A 23,451-nucleotide genomic window follows, 5' to 3' on the forward strand; every position below is an offset into this window, starting at 1 on the left:
GGCTCGTACAGGTAGCCGCGAGCATCAGATTCGCGCAACTGATCTTCGAAATCCCCTTCTGTCATTTCAACTTCTAAACTAACGTTACCTTCCGCTATCGTGATTAGCCCACTATACAAACTTTATACACAGAGCAAGAGCCTGTTAGCTTAGCTTCTACAGAAAGATGGCTGACAATATCTTACTTTCTGTGAGTGAGATCATATGGGCGTAGTGAAAACATGCGGAACTAGCTACTAGTACTGGCTGTAGTTTTAAGCCTCTGGCCCAAAAATCCTCCGATGACGCAAAATGACGATTTTTGCGTCATCGGAGGATTTTTTCCAGACTAAAAATACATAAATCTCTCATATCAGGGGGAAATGAGGGGGGGAAGCAAGGTAATTCGAAAATACTACTGGTTTTCTACTAATACAAATCTTAATGCTAAATCCTGAAGTAACCCTTTAAACACAGACAAGCATATTTCTCCATAAAATCTTCTACTATTCTACCATTATTATCTGTGCATAAACTTCCCCAAAGTGAATTATGTGCATTAAAATCCCCACACCATATCATCTTGTCCCCAGCCTTGATTCTTATTGTGTTTAGTTCATCTAATATTAACTGCTCGCAAGGATTATAAAAGTTTATCACTCTGTGTCCACACTTCCACAATCACACATTCCCCTGGAGCATCTATTATTTCTCTAAAAGCCACCCCATCTTTAAAAAATGTCCCACATCCTCCACTGTTTGTACCAACTCTATCCTTTCTAACCAACTTGTAGCCAGGAATGCTAAAATTTAATTGCGGACGGAGCCAAGTCTCCTGAATACATACTGTATAATATCTGGTAAGACTGCTAGCTGATAAACAAATCTTTTAAATTCTTGTCCATTCGCAATCAAACTTCAGGCATTCCACTGTAAAATTTTCATATTTTATTTTTACCTCTTTGACTTCCCAAAGGATCACCCATCCCTGCTGTTCCTTCAGTTTGTCCAAGTATTGTTTGAATCTGTTCAACTGAAACTTCAATAATACCCAGATGTCGGGCAGCTGCAGATATAAGAATTTTCAGCTTTTCTGTTCTTTTGTCTGTTTGAGCTGAACAACTAATGACCTCTGCTATAAAAGCAACAAAATTAATTTTGTTTACCACAAGCATGTTTCCGTCCTCAAGACACTTATGACTACAAGTATCTTTAGATTGGGTTATGTTATTTTCCCTCAAAGTTCCATTAGTCACTTGTACTTGCTTGACTGCTTGAGCATATGATATGTTCTGTACTGAGTTTCATTGCTTCCGTCGCTTCTTTTTGAGCTTTACAACCTAGAAACGCTGCACTGTGTGGTCCTCCACAATTACAACATTTGGGTTCGATCCGCTCTCCACATTGCACATAGTCATGTTCTCCACCACATTTGCAGCATCTTTATTTTCCCCTTACATACTGTTGCCACATGACCCAATCTTTGGCAATTAAAACATCTCAATGCTGGTCTCACAAACGGCCGGACCGTATAGCACATATATCCAATCTTAACACGTTCCGGTAAGTTTTTACAATTGAAAGTTAGTACAACAGTAGTACTACTTTCTTTTGTACTATTTCTACTGGCAAGCAGACACTTCACTTCTGTCACCATTTCGTTTGTAATCTGTCCCTTTAAAATCTCATCAGATAAACATAAAGGCACCCCCATGATCACTCCTTTAAGATTAGCAAGTTCTCCCGGTACATAACATTTGACTGCTTTACCTCCTAGCTCTTTAATCATCAATGCAATCTCTTGTTCCTTTTTGTCAACACAAAAAAGGAGGACATGGTTGTTTGATAGATACCTTGCTGATTTAATATTTCCAATCGATTTTTTGATTATTTTTGTAAGCTTCATTGGATTATTGATGTTTTCGACTGTTCCAGAAAATGCAACCATTACTTTGTATTCTACCTCCATTTTCCTTGTTTTGTTTATTCCTACTACTCTTGTAATGTTGTCATCTGACTCAGAATCTCTATTTTTCCTTTTGTTTGATGCATCAGTAATCTGTGACCATCCCTCACTATCAATTACTGAAGAATCATCTTCATCATCCATACTACCTGCATCCATCTTCTCCAGTCTCAGCACAGTTGATGCTAACCCGCCAAAACTCCTTCGACTACTCGACCACCCGCGAAAACCCAGATCTGTCTCGGCCCATCATGAACAGGATAATTAGACAACGACATCATAGACTAGCAGCTGTCCTGAATCAGGCAAGATTTGGCAAAAATTCCACTTGCAAAACTTTGCAACAATTAGTAGCCTATCCTCAATTCTCACGACGGTCTCACCCCTAAAATCCACTGGATCCGTCTACGGCGCGGAACGTCAGCATCGCGGATGCCGCAGCTAATCGCAGCCATTATAGTCAATGGTCTAAAGTCCACCAGCTGCGGACGCAGCGCGTCTCAGAAGCGGCCCAGAAGCGGCTCTCCGCTCCGCTTCGCTAAAGATAGGCGCCTAGTCTATTTTTGACGGACCCGCGTCCAAGCCGCACCGTGAATACAAAATAAGTCAAAAAACACAATTTCAAAATAAACACCCTGTGGAGACTCCGCATCCCTACAGTTTGGACAACAATGCCTCTGATTGGATACCAAGTAGGAAATAACAACAGAAAAAACTAATAGAAAGAATTCACTTAATTAAGTAACCCACTTACCCATTGTAGAAGCACAAAGAGGAAAATTGAAGAAAAAAATCAATAAGGTAGCACAATTAACTCTCTGCTCCTGAGCCAAAATAAGACAAATGAACAACAAATAAACAACGCTCCGATTCTGAGGAAAAATGAAGACGTCACCAACGCTCCGCTGCTGAAACGCGTCTGAGACGCTTCCAGTGGACTTTGACGCCGAGCTAGGGACGCATCAAAAACGTGGCGCTGACGTTCCGCGCTGTTGACGGATCCAGTGGATTTTAGGGGTAAGGAGCGGAGCAGGAGCAGCAGTGCCACGATAGATTCGGCGCCCAGTCTATTTTTGCCGCGCCGCTTACGCTGAATTAAAGTGACAATGCATTGATCATGGCCAAAATACACAGCAGCTTTACCCAAAAATCACATTGATGATATCTATTGTGTTTTAAACAGTCAATCAAATGTCCTTCATCAATTTAAAAAGAAAACAAATGTCCAAAAACAAACTTCAAAAACATGAAGATGAACCAATCGTTATATAATATATTAATTAATAAAATAAGCTTCTTGACAAGTCTTTTTTCTTAAATGTATTTGAAAACGAAATAAAGAAATGCGAGTGGGCTACTCTATCTATACACACGCCGCGGTTCAGCCGCGCGCGTCAAACGCTGCCAGTGTGTGAAAGCAAAACGCGCGTGTCCTGCTTCCGCTCACCGTACGCACTGCTCCTGCGCTGCTAACGCGTGCAGTGTGAAACCGGCGTCAAATGAATAAAAGGTGTAATTAAAAGGGAAGGTGATAGACACAGTGGTAAACATGCTTCTGCCCCGACTTTTTTGGATTGTGTTGCAGCCATCAAAATAAAATGTGTTTATTCACAAGTTGGTAAGTGAACTCATTACAAATCTTTTCTTTGTGCTTTTGTCAGTAAAGTAGGCTAATATAATTAACAAATCGTGGATTCTTAATTTTATTGTATTTTACAAAATGTCCCAACTTTTCTGGAAAAGGGGTTGTGTATTAAATTAATTTAAAAGTTGTGAAAACCTGAACTGCTTAAACAATGGCAAGTTGCAACAGAACACTTACCGTAGAACATTGTGAACTAATTCAGTTAAAACATTTCCCGAGTTTTAATAGGGAAAGAGCATGTTAGCAACATGATTTAAGTGCGTTCACGTCATTTTGTGCAGCTGCAATTATATTGCTTTCGTCTGATTAATCCCAATGGGTAGGCTATTGCTTATAGTTAGAGTTAATTAACCTAATTAAATTCTAATTCAACATCAGAATTGTTTTTAACGGAATGTGTAACAATAATCGTTCTCTCAATAATCCTGTTTTCATAATCGGTTGGAAGTCTAAATTTGATAATAGCCAACCCCCCAAAAGACACTTTTTTTTTTTGAAGGCAGTAAAATATGCCGACGAGAAAGGACGTCCTCCAGGAGCTCGTTTTTGTTGTGTTAACATGGACTTTACTCCTCACGCTTTGGGTCCAGCGTCCTGGCAACCCGTTGCCTCCAGTTCCGAGGGGTAAATACTAAGATCTTACGTTTTAAATGCTACAGATTGATTTAGGAATTTAGTGGTGTGTAATCTAACGTGTTGGTGTCTAGATCATTGTGGCTCAGCTGTTGCGAGTGTGGCATATGCTGATGTCTAGTGTCAAGCTTTGTGGATGGGCGTTACGATAGTAGCGATGTGGTCGCATTTAACAGATTAGCTCACAAACATTAGCGCGATACCTTTTATGAAACGTATCATTTTTTTCTGTCAATAGGCTTACCTGGAACTGGTCGCGGGAATGGGGTTGTTTCATGACAATATGTCAGTCATCGTGTGGTAACGAATATATTGATGCGTTCAAGTCATCTCGTATAGATCGTAAAAGTTGATTGCACTTGAACGCCACCACAATGTCGTAAACACCAGTGGGGAGCTTTACGAGTTGGGGCGTGTAAGTGAGAAACATGGCGGAAGCAAGGATGCAACGTCTGAAACGTTAGTTGACTGTAATTTTAAATTGAATTTCAATGTTTACTCGTCCTAGAAACTGTCATTTATCATGATAATTATTAATCTTGTTATAAGCAGCAAGTTAATGAATTACAACAAAAACTGCTTACAGTTTACATTGGCATCATAAGCTAATTAAAAACATAAAAAGAAAAACACATCTGATGCGCATTCTTTGTTCTTCATTTTCTATAAGCAGAGTTAACAAACCTTTATGTATTTTCGTGTTATTCATTAAAAGAAGGTAGGCTACACACCGCCATCTTGTTTCGACTAAACTAACTTGAACGCATCACGATGTGAACACGACTTCCCACCTCGTACATGCGAACTTCCCAGGAGGACTTGAACGCACCATATGACTTAGCCTAGACTACTTGTTCTGAGCAGTGTTGTCAGTGAACAGGCTGTAAAACTGTTGGCTAAGTTAGACACTCATGAAATACTGATGCTAATTATCTGGGAAACATTAACAGCAATCAAGTTGTTATTGTTTGTGTTAAACAAGCTGTGAATTTGTTGTAAGAGATCATGAGTTACTCTGTGCTCAAAGTGATGCTCGGAGCTCCGGTGGGGGTTGAACAAAACTTTCGGAAGATGTTTTTGCAGAATTCCGTTAACAATAACAGGATATGTTTTTTATCATTGGTTGTTGCGTTAAATCTAACCCAGATACAATAGTGCTATTTTCTGATTAGCTATTGTGTAGCCCCTTTCTTTTTTTTATTGGCTGATAAGTGGCGGGCTCGACTAAGAACTCCAGAGGAGACGCGCTTGATTCCTGTAGGCTCCACAGTGAGAGTTAGCCTGGTCCCACCAGACTCTCGTACATTTCATTTGTACATAGAGTCTGGCACCGCTCCATTGACAAGCGTTAACTTCCTTGTAGGCGGGTACTCTAATGAAGTCCAAAACTATTGGATCTGCCCAGAGTCACTCTGGATCTGCCATAACCAATCGCTAACGTTTGGTCGTGACGTATGCCTAGCGTTCGCCTTAGCCAACTCATTCACCACTAACAGAGCGAGCTGGAAAATCAAACTTTTCCCGAACCCCGTGGGGAGGAGGGCACCAACATCATGGCCACCAACAAAACTAAGCAAAGATTGTTCTTGCGCCGGCTTTAACTTCTTGATATTCGGCAGCGTTACCACAACGGCACGAATGGCTTCGCTCGCATCTTTCTCCGCCGCCATTACAGAACTACAACTCAAAATAACGCACAACATCATCTCACCGTTCTCAGCCACTCCCTCTATTCGCTGATTGGCCCGGTAAAAAATTGTCCGGGGAAAACCAAAGACTACAGCACAATCCCAGACCTAGTACTGAAGGAAAATGAAAATTGAGTGGAAGTACGTAGTAGGGCGGAGCCAGGCTAAGTGAGAGTGGCGCGGCCAGAGAAATTTTGGGCACTGCGGCATATTAAATATATTATAAATAGTTTTTCCGCGTGAGAAATACAATGTGTGGCGGGAGTGCGTGACAAAAGACCGAAATGAGTGACTGTGCGTGACACTTGAGAGATAAAAAGATACATCAGCTGATAATGTGGTACCTGTATATTGTGCGTCCCTATAAACTCTTTTTGATGGACAGATAACAGAACTGGGGTCAGTAAAGCTCACCAAAGAAGCTTAAAACTTCATGAGCCCTGCATCTTAAAAAACAAGCACATCACTGAGGTCACCCAGATGAAGTACGTCCACAGCCGCTCTCCACCCTGGTCTGATGCATTGCCAACTCTTCACGTAATAACTCCAACCTACAGGAGGCCCGTCCAGAAGGCAGAGTTGACCCGCCTCACCAACACTCTCCTACACGTCCCCAACCTTCACTGGCTAGTGGTGGAGGACGCGGCGGAGAGGACGGCACTGGTGTCCAGACTGCTGGAGAACACTGGATTGAACTACACGCACTTGAACATAGAGACGCCTCAGAATCTCACAGCGCTAAAGAAGCCCAGACGTGGTCGTATTCCTCGTGGCACCATGCAGAGGAACCTGGCTCTCCACTGGCTGAGAGAGAACATCAACCACAGCTCGGGTCATAAAGGAGTCGTGTATTTTGCAGATGATGACAACACTTACAGCTTGGAGCTGTTTGAGGAGGTACAGTACATTTGATCTGCTGTTCATAGTTTGTGTCCTTTCATATTTCCTATTCCGTCCTCTTTGTACCGCAGATGCGCTGGACTCGTAAAGCATCTGTCTGGCCGGTCGCCTTCGTCGGAGGTCTCCGGTACGAGTCCCCCAAAATCAACTCTCAAGGCAAAGTTTTCGGATGGAGGACTGTGTTTGACCCTCGTCGACCTTTCGCCATTGACATGGCTGGGTTTGCAGTGAACCTTCAGCTTATCTTCAGCAAACCTCAGGCCTACTTTAAGTTAAAAGGGGTAAAAGGTGGATACCAGGAGAGTAGTTTGCTCCAGGATCTGATCACTCTCAGTGACCTGGAACCCAAAGCCTCCAACTGCACAAAGGTGAGTCGAGTCCTAAACCTGAACCTTCATAACCTTCCAAATCATTTCAGTCCCTTTTTTGTTTTTGGAAATTACAAGGGTTGTAAAAGAAAAATGGGTTCTGGTTTCAGGTACTGGTTTGGCACACCCGGACAGAAAGACCCTTGCTTGTGAATGAAGGGGAAAAGGGATTCACAAATGCCAGCGTGGAAGTATGATGAACTGCTGTTTTTTTCAATACTGAAGTATCCTGTCAACTGGACCGACAGCAAGAAAGTATTACTGAATTTAAACTGTCTCCTTGTCAAAGACAGACTGCAGTATTTGACTAAGACACCCTCACTAAAGGAATTTAAAGGAAATGTAAAGAGTCAAGAGTTGTTGTGTTGGAACCATAGATATATATAAATATAGATTCCTCATTAGTGGCTGTTTTTATGGGCCGAAGCCATCCACTTGAACACTCAAGAGAAAGTTGACTAAGTGTCAGCAACCGTAGTTAGATGCGTGTGTGAATATCTATATCTGCAATAGACTTCAGCAGAGGATTTTGCTAAACTAAGACAATACAAGATGAAGGCGTGAGCTAACACGACATTAAAATGTTACCATAGTATAAAAACTGTAATATTGAGTTAATGCATATAAAAACGCACTCCCCTGTGAAAGGTTATCCCATTTCTTTAGGAATTTAAATCTCAGTGGTTTAAGAACCAAAAGCTGTGCAATGTTGTAGCATCACTGATTATACTGTGAATGACGATACACTGACTGTTCCAAGATGGCGGGCGTACATATATGTCTCTAACAACTTACAGAACAATGCTCTGGAAAACTTCCATTCTGACAGAGCTTTACTATGCTGATTTGATTTGGGAGTTCAGATACAATTTGGATGGAAATAGTATTTGCAGTGATGCAAACATGTTCTAAGTTTTTGTTAAAGCATTGCTATGATGATACAGAGTTGTGAACGGGGATTGATGGATGTGTTGGATATCTCTCAAAAAAGATTCACACTCCCAAATCTCTGTCCTATTCTGACCCTAGATGTGATTTCCTCAATTAAACTGCTCAATGCACAATGCTAGTTGAAGTTTAATTTGAAAAAAACTCAAGCCATAAATACCATTTCAGCATGAAATCATTCTCAGTGTTTGCAAAATGGGAAAACATGATAATGCTGGAATAAATTCACTAATGTAAACAATTGGGTGCCTGTGGAAATTGTTGAAAGAAAAATCAGTAACTTGACTTCCTGTTGCCTTATGCCAATGCAATATTCAAGTTTTTATAAAAAAAGTCAAATCAAACTGCACTAATACAATTAATATCAGCTGGTAAACGGTAAAAAAGTACAATCTAGCTTATTTTTTGCTAACAAATGAAGCTCAAAAACACACTCAACTGGCAGTGTAAATACAAATTTTGCATTTGAACAATAGTATACACAACTTGTGTAATTTTCCTCAATTGCTACAAGACAGCACTTTTTCATGAAAACTTTTGAATGAGAGCCATGCAATTTGCAAATAATAAAATGTTTCTAATAATTGTTTAACAATCCATCAGTGATATAACTTTTTGTTCAGGCACTTTGATAGTGTTCATGTCTTTAATGTCAGTCTTGATTAAATGTCAACTGTCATTCCCAGATCAGGAGAGTCTTCAAACTGGATTTTAAAATCCGCTTCTGCTTCTTCAAACACAATCACCTGTTGAAAAATAATAAAAGAACAACAGATCTTTCAGACTTCAGTGTTTATTTCTTGTCAGTGAACCTAAATCCAGCATTCTGAACATTCTATTCAAGATTCTATATAATTTTACATGGATTCAAGGCTGATATTTGCAGTAATTCTTCAGAAAAAAGCAAAAAACAACCACCAGTTCTTAGGAGCCAAATAAGTCATAATTTATATAAACTGACTTGGTTCATTCCACTGTTGAGGAAGGGTCCTGGCAGAAGCAGAGCTTGCTGTGGTCCAGCATCCCAGTACCGTCCGATGTTTTGCCCATTAACGAAGACTACACCCTTACTCCAACCCTGCATGGGGACATAATAATCATACATTATTTCTGACCATATTTAAGTGTTCAAATTTTGTCCAGATTCATTACACTCACTGGCAGCTTCATGAAAGTGTCACTAGGATACCCATTCACGAATAACCTGCCCTGGAAAAAGCCTGGGAAGCTTGGTTTGTTAGTGACGGATTTCCAAGGTGCCCTATACAAGCTGAAATAAAAACACTGATGATTCTTGAAGTTTTTTTTCTTTTATGGCCTGTCTCATCATGTGAGATTTTACTCACCTGTCAATAAAGCCAGGAGTCATATCCAGGCTATATATTGTGAAGTCTCTAAGAGGTGTATGATTTAATAAAATGTCCCCAACAATACCTGAAAACAGATTTTGACTCTGATGGTGATGGTTATAATGTTTGAGAGGCTGTGACATGTTAAAACAGAAAGCACTGATGGGCAAAAACTTAAAGACATGATACTGTACCTTTGCGCTGGTCATCCATGTCTTTACCGTAATGCACACGGCCACAGTTCTCCACCAGTAGACTCAGAGTGCGTTTCTCCTACAGAAAACCAATTAGTCAGGACATTTATTTCATTAAAAGTACTGTAAGACAGTAATATTGTATGATGATAATATGATTGCAATTTAAAACAACTTTTCTATTGGCATATATTTAATATTTAATTTATTTCAGTAATGGCAAAGCTGAATCATCTCCAGTCTCACATGATCATTCTTATTATGATGATTTGGTACTCAAGAAACATTTATTATCATAATCAATGTTGAAAACAGTTGTGCTGATTAATGTTTTTGTGGAAACCTTTTTTTATAGGGTACTTTGATGAACAGAAAGTAAAAAAAAGAAACATTTAAGTAACATTTTATGCCTTTACTGTAACCTTTGATCAATTTAATGTGTCCTTGTTGAATTAAAGTACCCAGCTAAGAAGGAACGCTCTCATAACTTTGGCTAATGTTCTGGCAAGGTTCTTAAAGTTATGAGCAAACGTTCTTCCAGAAACGTTAATAGAATGTTTACTCAAAGTTTTCTGATCTTTAATAATGTTCTCAAAATGTTAGCACAAAAAATCTTTTTAGACATTGTTCACGAGTTCACACTTACGAATGATCAGAGAGTAAATGGTTATGCGTATTTGGCGTGCTGTCCGGGGGGAGGGCTCCGAGCTCGGAAATTGGGCCTGAACCCAAAGTACTCCCCCCGTATCTCTGGTTAGGAATATAACCAGGCAAGTGTGAGGAGATGGGGTGGTGGAGGGATGCTGAAAACTGTCGAGGAATAAGGGTGAGTCGACTGCGTATATTTATAGGCCTTACTCATGTTGATTGAGTGGACCTGTTGATTACTGATTGCTGACAGCTGGTTGGAATGACTTGATTGTTTGATCATTAGAACGTGTTCCATACAACGCATGAAGTAGTCAGCCGGATCCGAGCCGTATCCAGACCAGATGGAGGACCTGCACCTAGACACGGCCACAACGCATCCCTGAAGTGTCAGCAGAGATTGTGTCAACTAGACTCAACTAGCCATCAGCACTGGTCCTCAACAAACCCGTCTCCATCCCGGTGTGATGACTCTGATCTTAAACCAGATGGAACTAGATAATATTCTGATTGTTCCAAACCTTGACTTCTGACCTATAATGCGTCCTGAATCATAATCATACACTGTTCGTTCATTGGCCAGAGGAGAACTGCCCCCCCCGACTGAACCTGGGTTCTCCAAAGGTTTTTTCCTCCATTCTGCCCTGATGGAGTTTTGGTTCTTTGCCACTGACGCCTTTTTCCACCTTTGTTGCCATTGGCTTGCTTAGTTGGGGACATTTAATTCAACATTTAACTTAATATTCAACAATAATATTGATCTGCCTGCATTGACACTATTTCACAAGAACTAAACTGAGCTGGACGATGGCATCACGTTTACTCCAGAGCGGCTATATATACACTGAAGAAAATTATAAACGCAACACTTTCGTTTTTACCCCCATTTTTCATGAGCTGAACTCAAAGATCTAAGACTTTTTCTATGTACAAAAAGGCCTATTTCTCTCAAATATTGTTCACAAATCTGTCTAAATCTGTGTTAGTGAGCACTTCTTCTTTGGCAAGATAATCCATCCACCTCACAGGTGTGGCATATCAAGATGCTGATAAGACAGCATGATTTTTGCACAGGTGTGCCTTAGGCTGGCCACAGTTGGCTGCACATTCATGATGCGAATCACCCATTCCACCAGTCACACATCCAAAAGGTGCTCTATTACAATTTTTCAAATGGAAAAGGTAAGTACTTGAGGTAAGTAGTTTTAAGTTTTAGCGCCATGTCCCGTTGATCAATAAACCATTTCATGTTGTATTTTTTTGGCTAGGCATTAGACCTAGATCCTTGCAGCAAACACACTGTGAGATAATCACGCTAAATTTCTGACACTGTCAGAAAATTATTGCAGGCTATCTTTGGTTGCAAGACCGTCACAACGACCGTTTTTGAACCTCTCACACTGTGCGACATAGGGCCACCATTTAGGAGCCATGACCACAGAAATCACGACGATTAGTCATCGTCGTCTGGGACACCCCAAAATCGTTCAATGTGTACCGGGCATAAATGCATTGAGTTGCTGCCAAGATTGGCTGATTAAATTTTTGTGTTAACAAACAGCAGAACAGGTGTACCTAAAGTGGCCGGTGACTGTATGTATGTATATATATATATATATATATATTACTAATTATGATAAAATTAAGATAAGATAGAAAATGGAATAAATATATATTATTAATACAATTATAAGATGATATATTAAAAAAAGAGACTCAATATTGCCAGAAAAAAATTTTGCAGATTAAAAAATGAAATAAGATCCTACCTTTCCATCAGGAACAGCTAATTCTAAATTCCTGTGGTGAAATATGCCAATGAAACTTTGGTTCACAAAAACCTAGGGAAAAAATCCTGATTAAAATAGAATTAAAGCAGATGCAAATTCATGCACAACAGCACAGCTTGACTGTTTATTAGAGATGCGCGGATGGGCTATTATTTCATCCGCAAACGCATCACAAAACTCATCATCCGTCCGCCATCCATCCGCACCAACGTTTTTGACCAATTTTCCCGCCCGCTATCCGCTGATACAAGGCGCTGCTGATGACAACCGCGAGACTAGAAACCGCCCGCCACCCGCCCGAATTGAATTTACATTTTTTTTTTCGTCACGTCATCCGCCCGATCCGCGGTTTATCCGCGGATCCGCGGCTATAACCGCCAACCGCGCATCTCTACTGTTTATCAGCACTAACCATGGCTCTGTCTTGGATGTTGTGTTTTGATTTTAAAGAGCCTCCTCTGGTGATGGTGGTTTCATAGAGGGTGTATCCATACGCCTGGCCATTACCGTTATTCAAAGGCAGATTCTCCATATTAACAGGAAACTGAGATTTGAAAGGCTTGAGGGGAAAAAGATTTTTAGATTCATTTCTTGAGTTAGTATTTCTCCACCGTAAAGTAGACTTCTTACCTTGTGTGTGTATGGCAGAGCTTCCCACAGTGGAAGGTGCTGAAACAAAATAGCCGCCTCGTATTCTTCTTTCCGGCGGAGACCGGGCATCTCAGGGAGGATTTCATCTGAAGAGAACCACAGAAACTCAACACATGAGCACATGGCTCAGAACACGTGAGCATATTATTACTAAAATAAACTGTAACTTTCTCCTCTGAAATAACTTTCAAACAAAGGCCAGATGAGCAGGGGGAAAATAATATTAACCAGTAATATCTTAGTACACTTTCCATGATCCAATCAAATCCTAATGGATAAAATCTAGGCTTTCCCTCATAATGGCACTATTATGCTTTTTTGGATATCACCTTTCATGTAGTGTGTAATATAGATGTTTGTGAATGTAAAAGGTCTGCACAGTTTAAAAGATCAAAGTGCACGACAAATGAAGTTATTGTCTCTAAAAAGAAAGAACTGATCTGAACTGCCTGAAATGAATCATTAGTAATTCCAGTCTTACTTCCTGCACAATCCTATGTAGTTTGTAACAAATTTGCATGATGCCAGATCTCTTTATTGGCTATCAGCGAACACTATAATTGTAGCAGAGGCCTGGAAGAGTTTGGTTTGTGTTGTCAACATGCTGAGAAGACGTTGTTTTCTGTGCTGCGGAAAGCAAATCTACTTTGCATGCACTTCAAAAGGACGAGGACTCAAATTAACACGGTAAAACGTAAGTTATGACCATAACTATGGATCTATGAGACCGAACGATGACCGTCACCACGGTCTTACCTTGAATGATGCCATTCTTACGCCTATCCTCGAGACCTAATATCAACAATGTCAGGTGACTGACCTTAGGGGTTGGCTATATAACATCCAGGTGAACCAACCACTTCCTCTTGCCTGGAACGCCCAGTTCGTCCCGAGTGACAAGGGATGGTGACGGTCATCATTCCGTCTCATAGATTCATAGTTATGGTCATAACTTACGATCTACTTCGACCTCACTCAGACCGTCACCACGGTCTTACCTTGGATGACTTATACCACCAGGGTCACGAGGGATTCATTTAGTCACAGATAACACAGCAGACCCCAAAGAATTTGGATTTGCCACATTAATCCTATAAAATCTAGTGAACGTGTATGGGCTGCTCCAAGAGGCTGCTGCACGAATGTCTGAGAGCGCTACCCCCTGGAAGTAGCCATTAGTGCCGCCCAGGAAGTAGCCATTCTCCTGGTAGAGTGAGCCACCAGATCACCAGGGAAAGGTAGATTTTGGTTGACATAAGCTTGTGAAATTGTATCCACAACCCAATGATACAATCGTTGCTTAGACACAGGTTTGCCTGCACACCTCTTGTCAAAGCATATGAATAGTTGCATGTGTGGCTGCCGTAATTGATGAGTACGCTCAATGTATGTGTGCAATGCTCTAATAGGACATAGAGAAGAATTATCTAACCCAGCACCCGAACAAAGGGGATCTGGACGGAAAGCAACAAGCTCAATCACTTGATTTATTGTAATAGGTTTAAGGACTTTGGGTAGAAATGACGGGTTTGGCCAAAGAAAACCCCCCGTTTTTTCCGCCTTCCATCTCAAGCATTCTTCACTGACTGATAAAGAGTGTAATTCACCAACTCTCTTGGCTGAACAAATGGCCAGTAGGAAGACTGTCTTCCATGTCAAGAACTTGAGATCGTCTTGCTCCAGAGGTTAAAAAGGTGCTTTTGTCAGTGAGTGTAAGACAATAGAAAGGTCCCAAGCAGGTGCTCTCATACTTCTCCTTGGATGTAAACGGTGTGCACCCTTAAGAAATTGAGACACCAAAGGGTGTTTGCCAATATTTGCACCATCCACTGATACATGAAAGTGGGAGATGGCTTTAATGTAGACCTTTATGGTATTAACTGACTTCCCCGAATCCATCAATGATTGAAGAAAACGAAGAACCAAACTGGTGTCACACTTGGCTGGATCTAGTTGTTGGTCTTGACACCACGTTGAGAATATCCGCCACTTGCTAGAATAGTTACTCCACGTAGATGGTGCCTTAGAACTATTTATTGTCCTCAATACAGCTTTGTCTAAGTCTTTAGAGAGGGGCTGAGCAAGGGCCATACCCACAGTTGTAGTATCTCTGGTTTTGGGTGCCAGATTTGGCCCTCTGCTTGGAAGGGAAGATCGGCTCTCTTTGGTAACTGCCAAGGTTGACCTTGGACCAAACGTACAAGGTTCGGAAACCAATGCTTTTTTGGCCACCTGGGGGCCACAAGTAAAACCTTGTGATGACCCAACACTACCCTGTTGAGCACCAGGTGAATCAGAGGTAGGGGAAGAAAAGCGTACAACAATCCCTCCGGCCATTCTTGAGATAGTGCATCTATCCCCAAGGGACCTCCCTGGCTGTTCAGGGAATACCATAGATCGCAATGAGTTGTCTCTGTAGTCGCAAACAGATCGACCCTCGACATTCCGAACTGACTCCATATGATTCTTACCACTTCGGGATGGAGACGCCACTCTTCAGGGAGAGGTCCAGTTCGAGACAGCAGGTCTGCTGCTCTGTTTGCTACTACCGGTATGTATACTGCTCTGAGTGATGAGAGATTCAGAAATGCCCAAGAGAGTAGTTCTTTGTCACCTGGAGACATCGCGCTGATCTGGTGCCGCCTTGTTGATTGATGTGGTACCTTGCAGACATGTTGTCTGTTCTCACCAAAACATGTTTGTTCTGCAACAACGGGAGAAAAGTCCTCAAGGAGAGATGGACTGCCTTGAGTTCCAGCACATTGATGTGCTCCGAGGTCCAAGGGGATTCCCAGAGTCCCCTGATGGACCTGCCTTCCCAAACTGCTCCCCACCCCGTTAGAGAAGCATCTGTCGTTATCACAGATCGCCTTGCTGGGATGTTGCCTAGAGGAACCCCTTGTGATGGTAACGTCTTTGTATTCCAAGGGCGTAACATTTGGATACATCTTCGTGTAACCTTTATCTTCACTTGCCTGTGTAATTTGGGATGCAAGTGGAAGTTGTTCAACCAACGTTGTAGTGGACGGGCTCTGCGAAGGCCGAGTGGGACCCCAGTCTCTGCCGCTGTAATCATGCCCAATAATCGCTGAAATGGAATTAAATTCATTCTCTTGTTCAGACGAAATGACTGAGCTAGACTGACCAACTGTTCCACCCTCTGGGGTGACAAAGATGCAGTCATCAGTTGGGAATCCAGCGAAATTCCCACAAACACTGTCTGTTGTCAGGCTTCCTTCTGAAACTTCGGACCTGGATTCATCTTCCTCATTTTCGCCAATATCCTCCTCACTACCAAAAAGGGAATTATTTGCATGCAGATGGCTGCGTGCTTATTGAAGTGTTACGTGTTTCAAGCTTACCAGCTAAGTCACGTAATGCTGCCAATATTTGTAACTGAGTATCATCCTTGGGCTCTTGCACTACCGTGGCCCTCTCCCGTTTATCTTGAAGCATGTCAGAACTTGGAGACCTGATCGACTCATCAGGCCTCTTGCGTTTGTGAGAGGAACTACTGGGAATCATTTCTTTGCCACCAGTTAAATGTTTGGCTCTCTGCACTCTTTTTCCAACACGAGCTGTAAGCGGTAGACCAATCACAGCAGACTGGGCCATCTGACCAATCAGAGCAAAGCAGGCTCTTGGAGAGGAGGGGTTTAGAGAGACCGAATCCTTGATCGAACTGTTTCAGACACTGAAATACATGTTTTATGAACTTGAATGCTGTAAACCTATTGTACGAAATCTCAAAACAGAATTAGGAAGCTTTAAAATAGCATAATTGGGTCACTTTAATTATTTTTCACTGAATATTCTGTTTCATTCATAAATATGTCAGTAGAGGAAGGGATCACAAACTGTTAAAAGTGCTGAGAAGATCTCTGAGAAGATGGTATTTAGGTGTGTAATCTCCTGCTTCTGACAGAGGAGCATCATAATCTAAAAGAAAGATAGAAAGGCTTGTGTTATACACAATGCTAGATTAAAGCATCCAATAATGAACTAAAAGCAAACTTATTGGACATTTGAACATACGTCAATGTGATAAGAACTATAAAATACCAGAAACCATCTTTGTAAATAAATAATTTGAAGTGTAATTGTATTTTTTAGTTTGGCTCGTGTCCCATTTGATAAAATAAAGAGGGCGGGCTTTATGACTTACAGTGCAGCCACCCACCATGGGGAGATCAAAATGTTTTGGCTTTAATAAAAAATGGTTCAAATTTGGTTGAAATACTTTTTTACTTTTCACTTTTTTTATGCCCTTCCCTCGCTAACTTCCTTCCATCTCGTTCACTCGGATGTACAGTACGTGATTGCTTGCGTAGCACGAGTGACCACTTCTGGCTGTACCCTTGCAATGGGTTTAAAGGAACACTCCACTGTTTTTTGAAATAGGGCTTATTCACCGTCTCCCCTACATTTAGATAGGTGGCCAAACGCATTTTTGTCTCAGTGCATGCATTGTTTTAGTTTGGCAGCACCGCCGCTAGCTTAGCTTAGCATAATGAATGGAATCCTTTGTTGCCAGCTAGCATGTCATGATTAAAAGTGATCCAAAAAAAAAGAAAGAAAAGAAAACCTAATTACTTTTTGTGGCCTGCATTCACAACGAGTACAAATAGCAATGCAGATTAAGACTAGGCGATTTCCTAGGCAGAGATTGACTTGGGACTATATTGGGGTGAAGCACTGCAACTAGAGCGCAGAGATATCACACAACACCTGAAATCCGTCTAAATGTAGGGGAGACGGTGAATAAGCCCTATTTCAAAAAATGGTGGCGTGTTCCTTTAAATGAAATACCCTAACCCCTTGATCACTTGTGTAGAAATTAAGTGTGAGCACTGCAAGTTGCTGTTGTAACATAATAATAGCGTTGCATTGTGGTTTATGGATCTGCCTGAAGTGGACATATGAGTAGAGGTCTGTCTACTTGACGAAGTCGCGAGCGATTTGCGAGTATGTCTGAAACTGGAGTTAAACATAGCCATTGTGTTTTGCAGCTTTTTCAGTTCTACATGAAATGCTAGTACGCTAGGTTTGATAGCTCCACACACTGGCCATATTGTGAAGTACATCATCAGTTCACCCAAAAATGAAAACTCTATCATTATTTACTCACCCTCATGTTGATCCAAACCTGTATGACATTCTTTCTTCTGTGAAACATAAAAAGAAGCTATTTTGAGAAATCAATCAGTGTTATATTTGTCTAAAGTATACAATGGAATTCAACAGTCTCCAGCGTTCTTCAAAAATCATACAGGTTTGAAACAAGATGAGGGTAAGCAAATGATGACAGAATTTTCATTTTTGGGGTGAACTATCCCTTTAAAATTGATATAATTTTAAAGTTAAATACTTTAGTTTCATATGCCGTCACCATTAAGATGACAGGAACACAAACCATAGCTTGTGACCAGAGCTTTGAAAGAAGGGTTGGCCAGCGCTCCATTCATAAAGCCGAAGTTTGTCCCTCCGTAGAACATGTACAGGTTGATGGACATTCCTCGTCTCAGTATCTCTCTCACCACAGCAATCAGGTCTAACATTAGAAGGAAATTTCACATCAGTGCTTTGGCCTTTCATATTCCTCATGGTAAATGACATTTGAGTATACAAAAGACCCCTTAGTTTTTTTAAATAGATAGATAGATAGATAGATAGATAGATAGATAGATAGATAGATAGATAGATAGATAGACAGACAGACAGACAGACAGATAGATAGATAGATAGATAGATAGATAGATAGATAGATAGATAGATAGATAGATAGATAGATAGACAGACAGACAGACAGACAGACAGACAGACAGACAGACAGACAGATAGATAGATAGATAGATAGATAGAGCCATATGATAACATCTTACCCTCTGCAGGAAAACTATGGTGTAAACCGCCCCATCCGTCACACCTCCCCGTCCAGAGCTCCATCACCAGCACAGGACTGTTGGGCTTCATGCAAAGTCCAAAATTAAAGTCATTTAAAATATTTAATCTAATATTTACATCTACAAAAAAGACACTGTCTACCTGGACTGCTTCCAAATATTTGATGTCATCATGATTCATTTTCTGTAGATTTAGAGTCCTTAAAGCTGTGTTGGAGGAAAGAATGTGTGACAGAAGGCATTTTTTTACACCATTCAAAATTTGGGCTCAGTAAGATTTTTTTAAAATAAATCAATACTTTTATTCAGCAATGACACATTAAATTAATCCAAAAAATTTTTTTTCAAATAAATACTGCTTTTTTCAACTTTCCATCACATTTCCGACAAAAATACTGAGCAGTTTTCAACATTGATAATAATAATAAGAAATGTTTCTTCCGCAGCAAATTTCTGAAGGATCAAAGATAGTGTGACACCCGTCCCGCGTTGCGTCACCGCACAGCACTTTCACCGCGTGTCCCGCACGGCGCATATTGAGAAAATGTCCCGCATTTTCATCAGTCTGCTGGTTTTTAATGATCATATTAAGAAAACGAGCATGCGTTATTTTGCCTTTTTAAAGCATTTTATTTATTCTCTTTGCGGCGTAGTTTATCTGCTATATTTAACAGCGCTTCGTCAGAAGTACAAATACAACAGCAGTTTCTAAAATCCTATCCAGTGGTTGAAAGCGCAGGAGTAAACACGGACACTAGTGGGTTGTGACGCTGTCAATCAAAATGTGGAGCGGTGATTCGTTCCGTGTTTCTGTCAGAAAACAAATGGATAATTCGGTCAATTAAATGTCAATCTAACAGAATTGATCAACTTGTTGCTGCTGTGGTTGTTTTAATTCGCATCCTTTCTAAAAAAAAAAATTAGCGTTTTTGGTTTAATATATTCTTAATATATAAGACTGTCAATGATCTAAATTCATGTTGGTTTATATTTGTTTTGTTCATTATTTATTTTGTTGGATTTCAGTTGGACTTGGTCAGAACTGTGTCATAAATAGTGATCTGCATGATGCGGCTGCCTTTGGCCTCAGTGATGCTGAATTTAAATGTCATGTAAAATAAAGACATGTTATGTTACATTGTGATGCTGTTTTCTGGAAGGGACTAAAGAACAAAGTATTTTTATCAGCTGAAAGGCAGAATACAAATGTTTTTATTAAGTTAGATAAACATTATAGAACAGTTTCAGGTTATGTTTTAGTGTTGGTAACATGTCCCACATAAACTTATAATCGTCCCACATTTGGTTTGTTTGATGGTGGTCACCCTAATCAAAGAGTAAAAATTCAGCTTTTTCCAGCCTTGGTGAACATAAGAGACTTTGTTCAAAAACATAAACAAATATCTTACTGACCACAAACTGCAAAAATCATTTTTGCATGTCGAGTTCAGTTGCTGTGTTGTGTTTGTACCTCCTTTGATTCCACCATATTTTAGACCCTCATGGTCGTCTGATGTTAGGAGAACTTCACTGATGCCCCTTTCTTGGAGAGCCTGATAGAAATTATATTAAAACATCTGCCAGTCTGTAAACTTTAATAAGTATCAAGGAAAAGTGTACAATGTTCACTGGTACCTCTTTGATATATGACATGTAGTTTCCATCTTTTGCATATGATCCATATTTGTTTTCCACTTGAATGGCAATGATAGGCCCACCTTTCTTGAACTGACAACATATAACCCAAAATCAGAGATTACTCAGAGTATGTTTTTGGGTACGTTTTGTGTTTTAAAAAGAATCCTACCTGGAAAGGCACCACTTTCGGAATGAGCTTGTCAAAGTACTTGTTTACAGCCGCTATGAATCCTGGGTAAGTGGTTCTCAGCAGCATCTCTCTATCACGCAAAAGCCAGCTGTAGAGGGAAGTGGTTTGTTTGGGGTGGTAAAAAATGGTTACAAATTTATCTTTTAGTGTGAAGACCCAGTATCAGTAGATCTATGTCACACATCTGTGGCAGGAACAACATACTTTAGGTTTTGTTTCGTTAATGCTTAACTTAACTTAAGGGTAGTTCTTTCATTCCCCTCATGACACACATTACCAAAAAGTGTGGCACATAATGTCAGTTCGATCAAATACTTCCTTTGTTTGCTGCCTCACAACTTTAATCACATTTCCTCTGGAATTTGCAGAAGTCGACTTAAAAGCTATGCTACAGGAGAGCCATTTTTGTTCTATTTAACAGCAGAAATTACCTGGGCAAGCCTCCAAGGTCAAGGTCAGAGCCTATGTAAGGTCCCGGCCGTAAAATTACCCAGAGTCCCACCTCTGCAGCCAAGTGAAGGAAAGCTCTGAATTGGATGGGCAAAAAAAAAAATTAGATACCTAAAAATGATCATACTGAAGTCACACTGAGCTATAAAAAACAAAAACAAATATACAGCTACAATAAATAAGCACATTTATTTATTTAGAAATGTATTATTGTAATTTTAATAATGAAAGTATTTAACACAAATATAAATAAAATTAAAGCTGCAAGCAGCATTTATCGGGGTTCAAGCATTTAAGGCCTTTAAGCACTTAAGCATTAAAGACATTAAGTTTTATTTGGCAAGCATTTAACCACTGATATAATTTACACCAATGCAGGCAATTTACCATAAGAAATATGTTTTTTAAAGGTTTTTGACAGTTATAGCGCCACCTATGGTCCAATCTCCATGAAATTTGGCATGCTTGTTAAGGATGTTATGACACATGTGCTCACCAAGTTTGGTGAAGTTCTGAGTTTTCGTTTAGGTTTATAGGCTTTTGACTGTATTTTGCCACTGACCATTTTCTAAATGACCCTGTTATAGCCAACCCAATGCAAAATTATTGATTCCCAGACTCCAGAGAACATTTCTGTACCAGTTTGGTTCCGATCGGGCGAAAAACCTAGGAATAATCCAAGATGCAAGAAAAATGTTCTGTCCAAAATTGAAATCGGCGAATAAACATTTTATCTGTCTTTGGCCAAGGATCGCAAGAGGTGTAAAGCACTTGGTGACTCATCACACTTGAGTCTAGGACAAACGGTCTAGGAGTTATGAGCAATTTTATACTTTTGCTTGCTGTAGCGCCACCTATTGGCCAATCGGGGTCATACTTAGATAAGTTCTCCCCAAATTGAGGACTACCATCTGGCCAAGATTCAAGTCTCAGGCCTTACGGTTTGGGCTGCAAGATCAAAAATACAAATCCTTACCATTACGTTTCAGCACTTTGTGCTTGAACCCCCAATAAAATACTTTGTAATACTTGAAAATGGGAACATCGTAAAGAAGCACAGTAAATTATTCATGAATGATTTAGTGACATTTAATATTTAAAGCATTAAACAAAACATTTTCTCTAACCACTTGATCACGACTTGAATGCCTTTTACAGCCTTTATTTTGAAAGGTCTCTAAATTTTGCAATGTTATTGGTCTCATCATTTAGTTGTGTTGCTATGGGAGAGCTTGGATCTACTTTAATGACGTATTCCCAGTGGTGTGCAGATAATGATACGAACCACGGTGAAACAAGAACGAGAACAAATTCCCTCCTAACAACAGCACACGGCGGTATTGTCAGAGGACCGGCAACAGGAGCTCTCTAAATGTTTGTCTAACAAGGCATTAAATAGAGGCGAGATCCTTCCAGGATCAAAATACACAGATCTCATATAGTGCTGATTTTCTCACATGTGGGGATTCAAGAGAAAGGGAGGAATTCTTACTCTATATCAAGGCCTCCCTGAAAGCGAAATTCTCCATTCTCTGGCTGATGGAGAGACCATGGCACATCACTGCAAGATAAACACAGTCTGATTATTGCACACTCCTCAGCTCATAGACTGTGATTGCCAATTTCAAACCTACACAGTGAGAGTGTTGAGACCACAGGCTTTCAGTTTCACCATCCGGTCCTCCCAGTAGGCTCTGGGCAAGCGGAAGTAGTGTAAAGAGCCACCCAGAATACGGAACGGCTCTCCTCCCAGAGAGAACTGGGAATGGTTTACTCGTAGACCCATCGATCGATTTATCCTCATCTTCCCTGTCGGACCTCTGGACACACAAGAGAAACACATGGAGAAAATAAAACACTTTCTTATTATTTTATTAGTTAAATCATTTAACAAAGAAACAAAAAATAGGAAGTTGGAATTCATAAAGAAGCTAATTATTTAGAAATGAATTATTGCCGTTTTAATAATAAAAGCATTTAACATACACCAATAAACAAACAAATAAACGTTGGAATTCGTAAAGAAGCACAGTTACATAGAGAGTTAAAACAATTTTACCAAAATAATTACCACCAGCTTATGCTGCGATGAATATACCTAGTGAATTATATATATATATATATATATATATATATATATATATATATATATATATATATATATATATATATATATATATATATATAAACATTAAAGACTTTTATACCTTCCAAGATAAGTTTTGAACAAAATATTGTCTTACCTGAAGTGTCGGTATATAATAAAGCACGCAAGACTAAATAACAGAACAACAAATCGCCTCCTGTGATTGTTTCTTATACTGAAAACAGCCATGCTTTTCTGATTTAAGAGCTATGGTAATGCTACAATAAATAAGTGCCCGCCAAGTTCCGGTAAAAGGGAGTGATATTCATGTCGCAAGTTTCTTGGAAGCAAACAGAAAGCGTCGCTTGGGTATCTACGGTGTAGTTCCACTCAATCAGAGCGGTCTAAAAACTACAAATCCCATC

The 23,451-nt window shown here is 40.1% G+C and overlaps 2 protein-coding genes across 3 annotated transcripts in view; one reads left to right on the forward strand and one right to left on the reverse strand.

The window, feature by feature from the left end:
- The window catches only part of b3gat1b (beta-1,3-glucuronyltransferase 1 (glucuronosyltransferase P) b), a 37,886-nt gene extending 28,977 nt beyond the window's left edge, over positions 1-8,909 (forward strand). The window contains exons 1-4 of the mRNA XM_077195676.1: positions 4,062-4,214; positions 6,297-6,808; positions 6,883-7,179; positions 7,290-8,909. Coding sequence (XP_077051791.1) covers positions 4,100-4,214; positions 6,297-6,808; positions 6,883-7,179; positions 7,290-7,376 — 1,011 coding nt within the window. The 5' untranslated portion in view covers positions 4,062-4,099 and the 3' untranslated portion in view covers positions 7,377-8,909. Of the gene's footprint in view, positions 4,215-6,296; positions 6,809-6,882; positions 7,180-7,289 lie in introns of the transcript that reaches the window.
- LOC143701993 (beta-galactosidase-1-like protein 2) lies at positions 8,239-23,422 on the reverse strand. Of its 2 annotated transcripts, XM_077195668.1 has the most exons (19): positions 23,184-23,418; positions 22,575-22,760; positions 22,433-22,501; positions 20,922-21,017; positions 20,470-20,578; positions 20,298-20,390; positions 20,134-20,215; positions 18,805-18,869; positions 18,642-18,726; positions 18,173-18,310; positions 16,618-16,698; positions 12,739-12,845; positions 12,521-12,667; positions 12,088-12,159; positions 9,671-9,749; positions 9,474-9,561; positions 9,286-9,397; positions 9,089-9,205; positions 8,239-8,873 (listed from the first exon to the last, which is right to left on the reverse strand). In XM_077195668.1, the coding sequence occupies exons 1-19, from the start codon at positions 23,273-23,275 to the stop codon at positions 8,790-8,792; spliced, it is 1,902 nt and encodes a 633-aa protein (XP_077051783.1). In that variant the 5' UTR covers positions 23,276-23,418; the 3' UTR covers positions 8,239-8,789. The 2 variants fall into 2 exon arrangements, 1 of the variants encoding a protein (XP_077051783.1); XR_013190230.1 differs by lacking the exon at positions 9,474-9,561 and having other exon boundaries at positions 23,184-23,422.
- Between the last annotated feature and the right edge of the window lie 29 nt (positions 23,423-23,451).

Source organism: Siphateles boraxobius, unplaced genomic scaffold, assembly GCF_051911475.1.
Source record: "Siphateles boraxobius isolate OS27281-9 unplaced genomic scaffold, OSU_SipBor_1 34, whole genome shotgun sequence".
NCBI lineage: Eukaryota > Metazoa > Chordata > Actinopteri > Cypriniformes > Leuciscidae > Siphateles > Siphateles boraxobius.

Excerpts from the sequence above, each read along its gene's own strand:
- LOC143701993 (XM_077195668.1), bottom strand. The coding sequence starts at position 23,275 with ATGGCTGTTTTCAGTATAAGAAACAATCACAGGAGGCGATTTGTTGTT. Across the intron at positions 9,398-9,473 it reads ACTCCTGGCTTTATTGACAG|CTTGTATAGGGCACCTTGGA; the intron begins GTGAGTAAAATC and ends TTTTTATTTCAG. Across the intron at positions 8,874-9,088 it reads TCAACAGTGGAATGAACCAA|GTGATTGTGTTTGAAGAAGC; the intron begins GTCAGTTTATAT and ends ATTTTTCAACAG.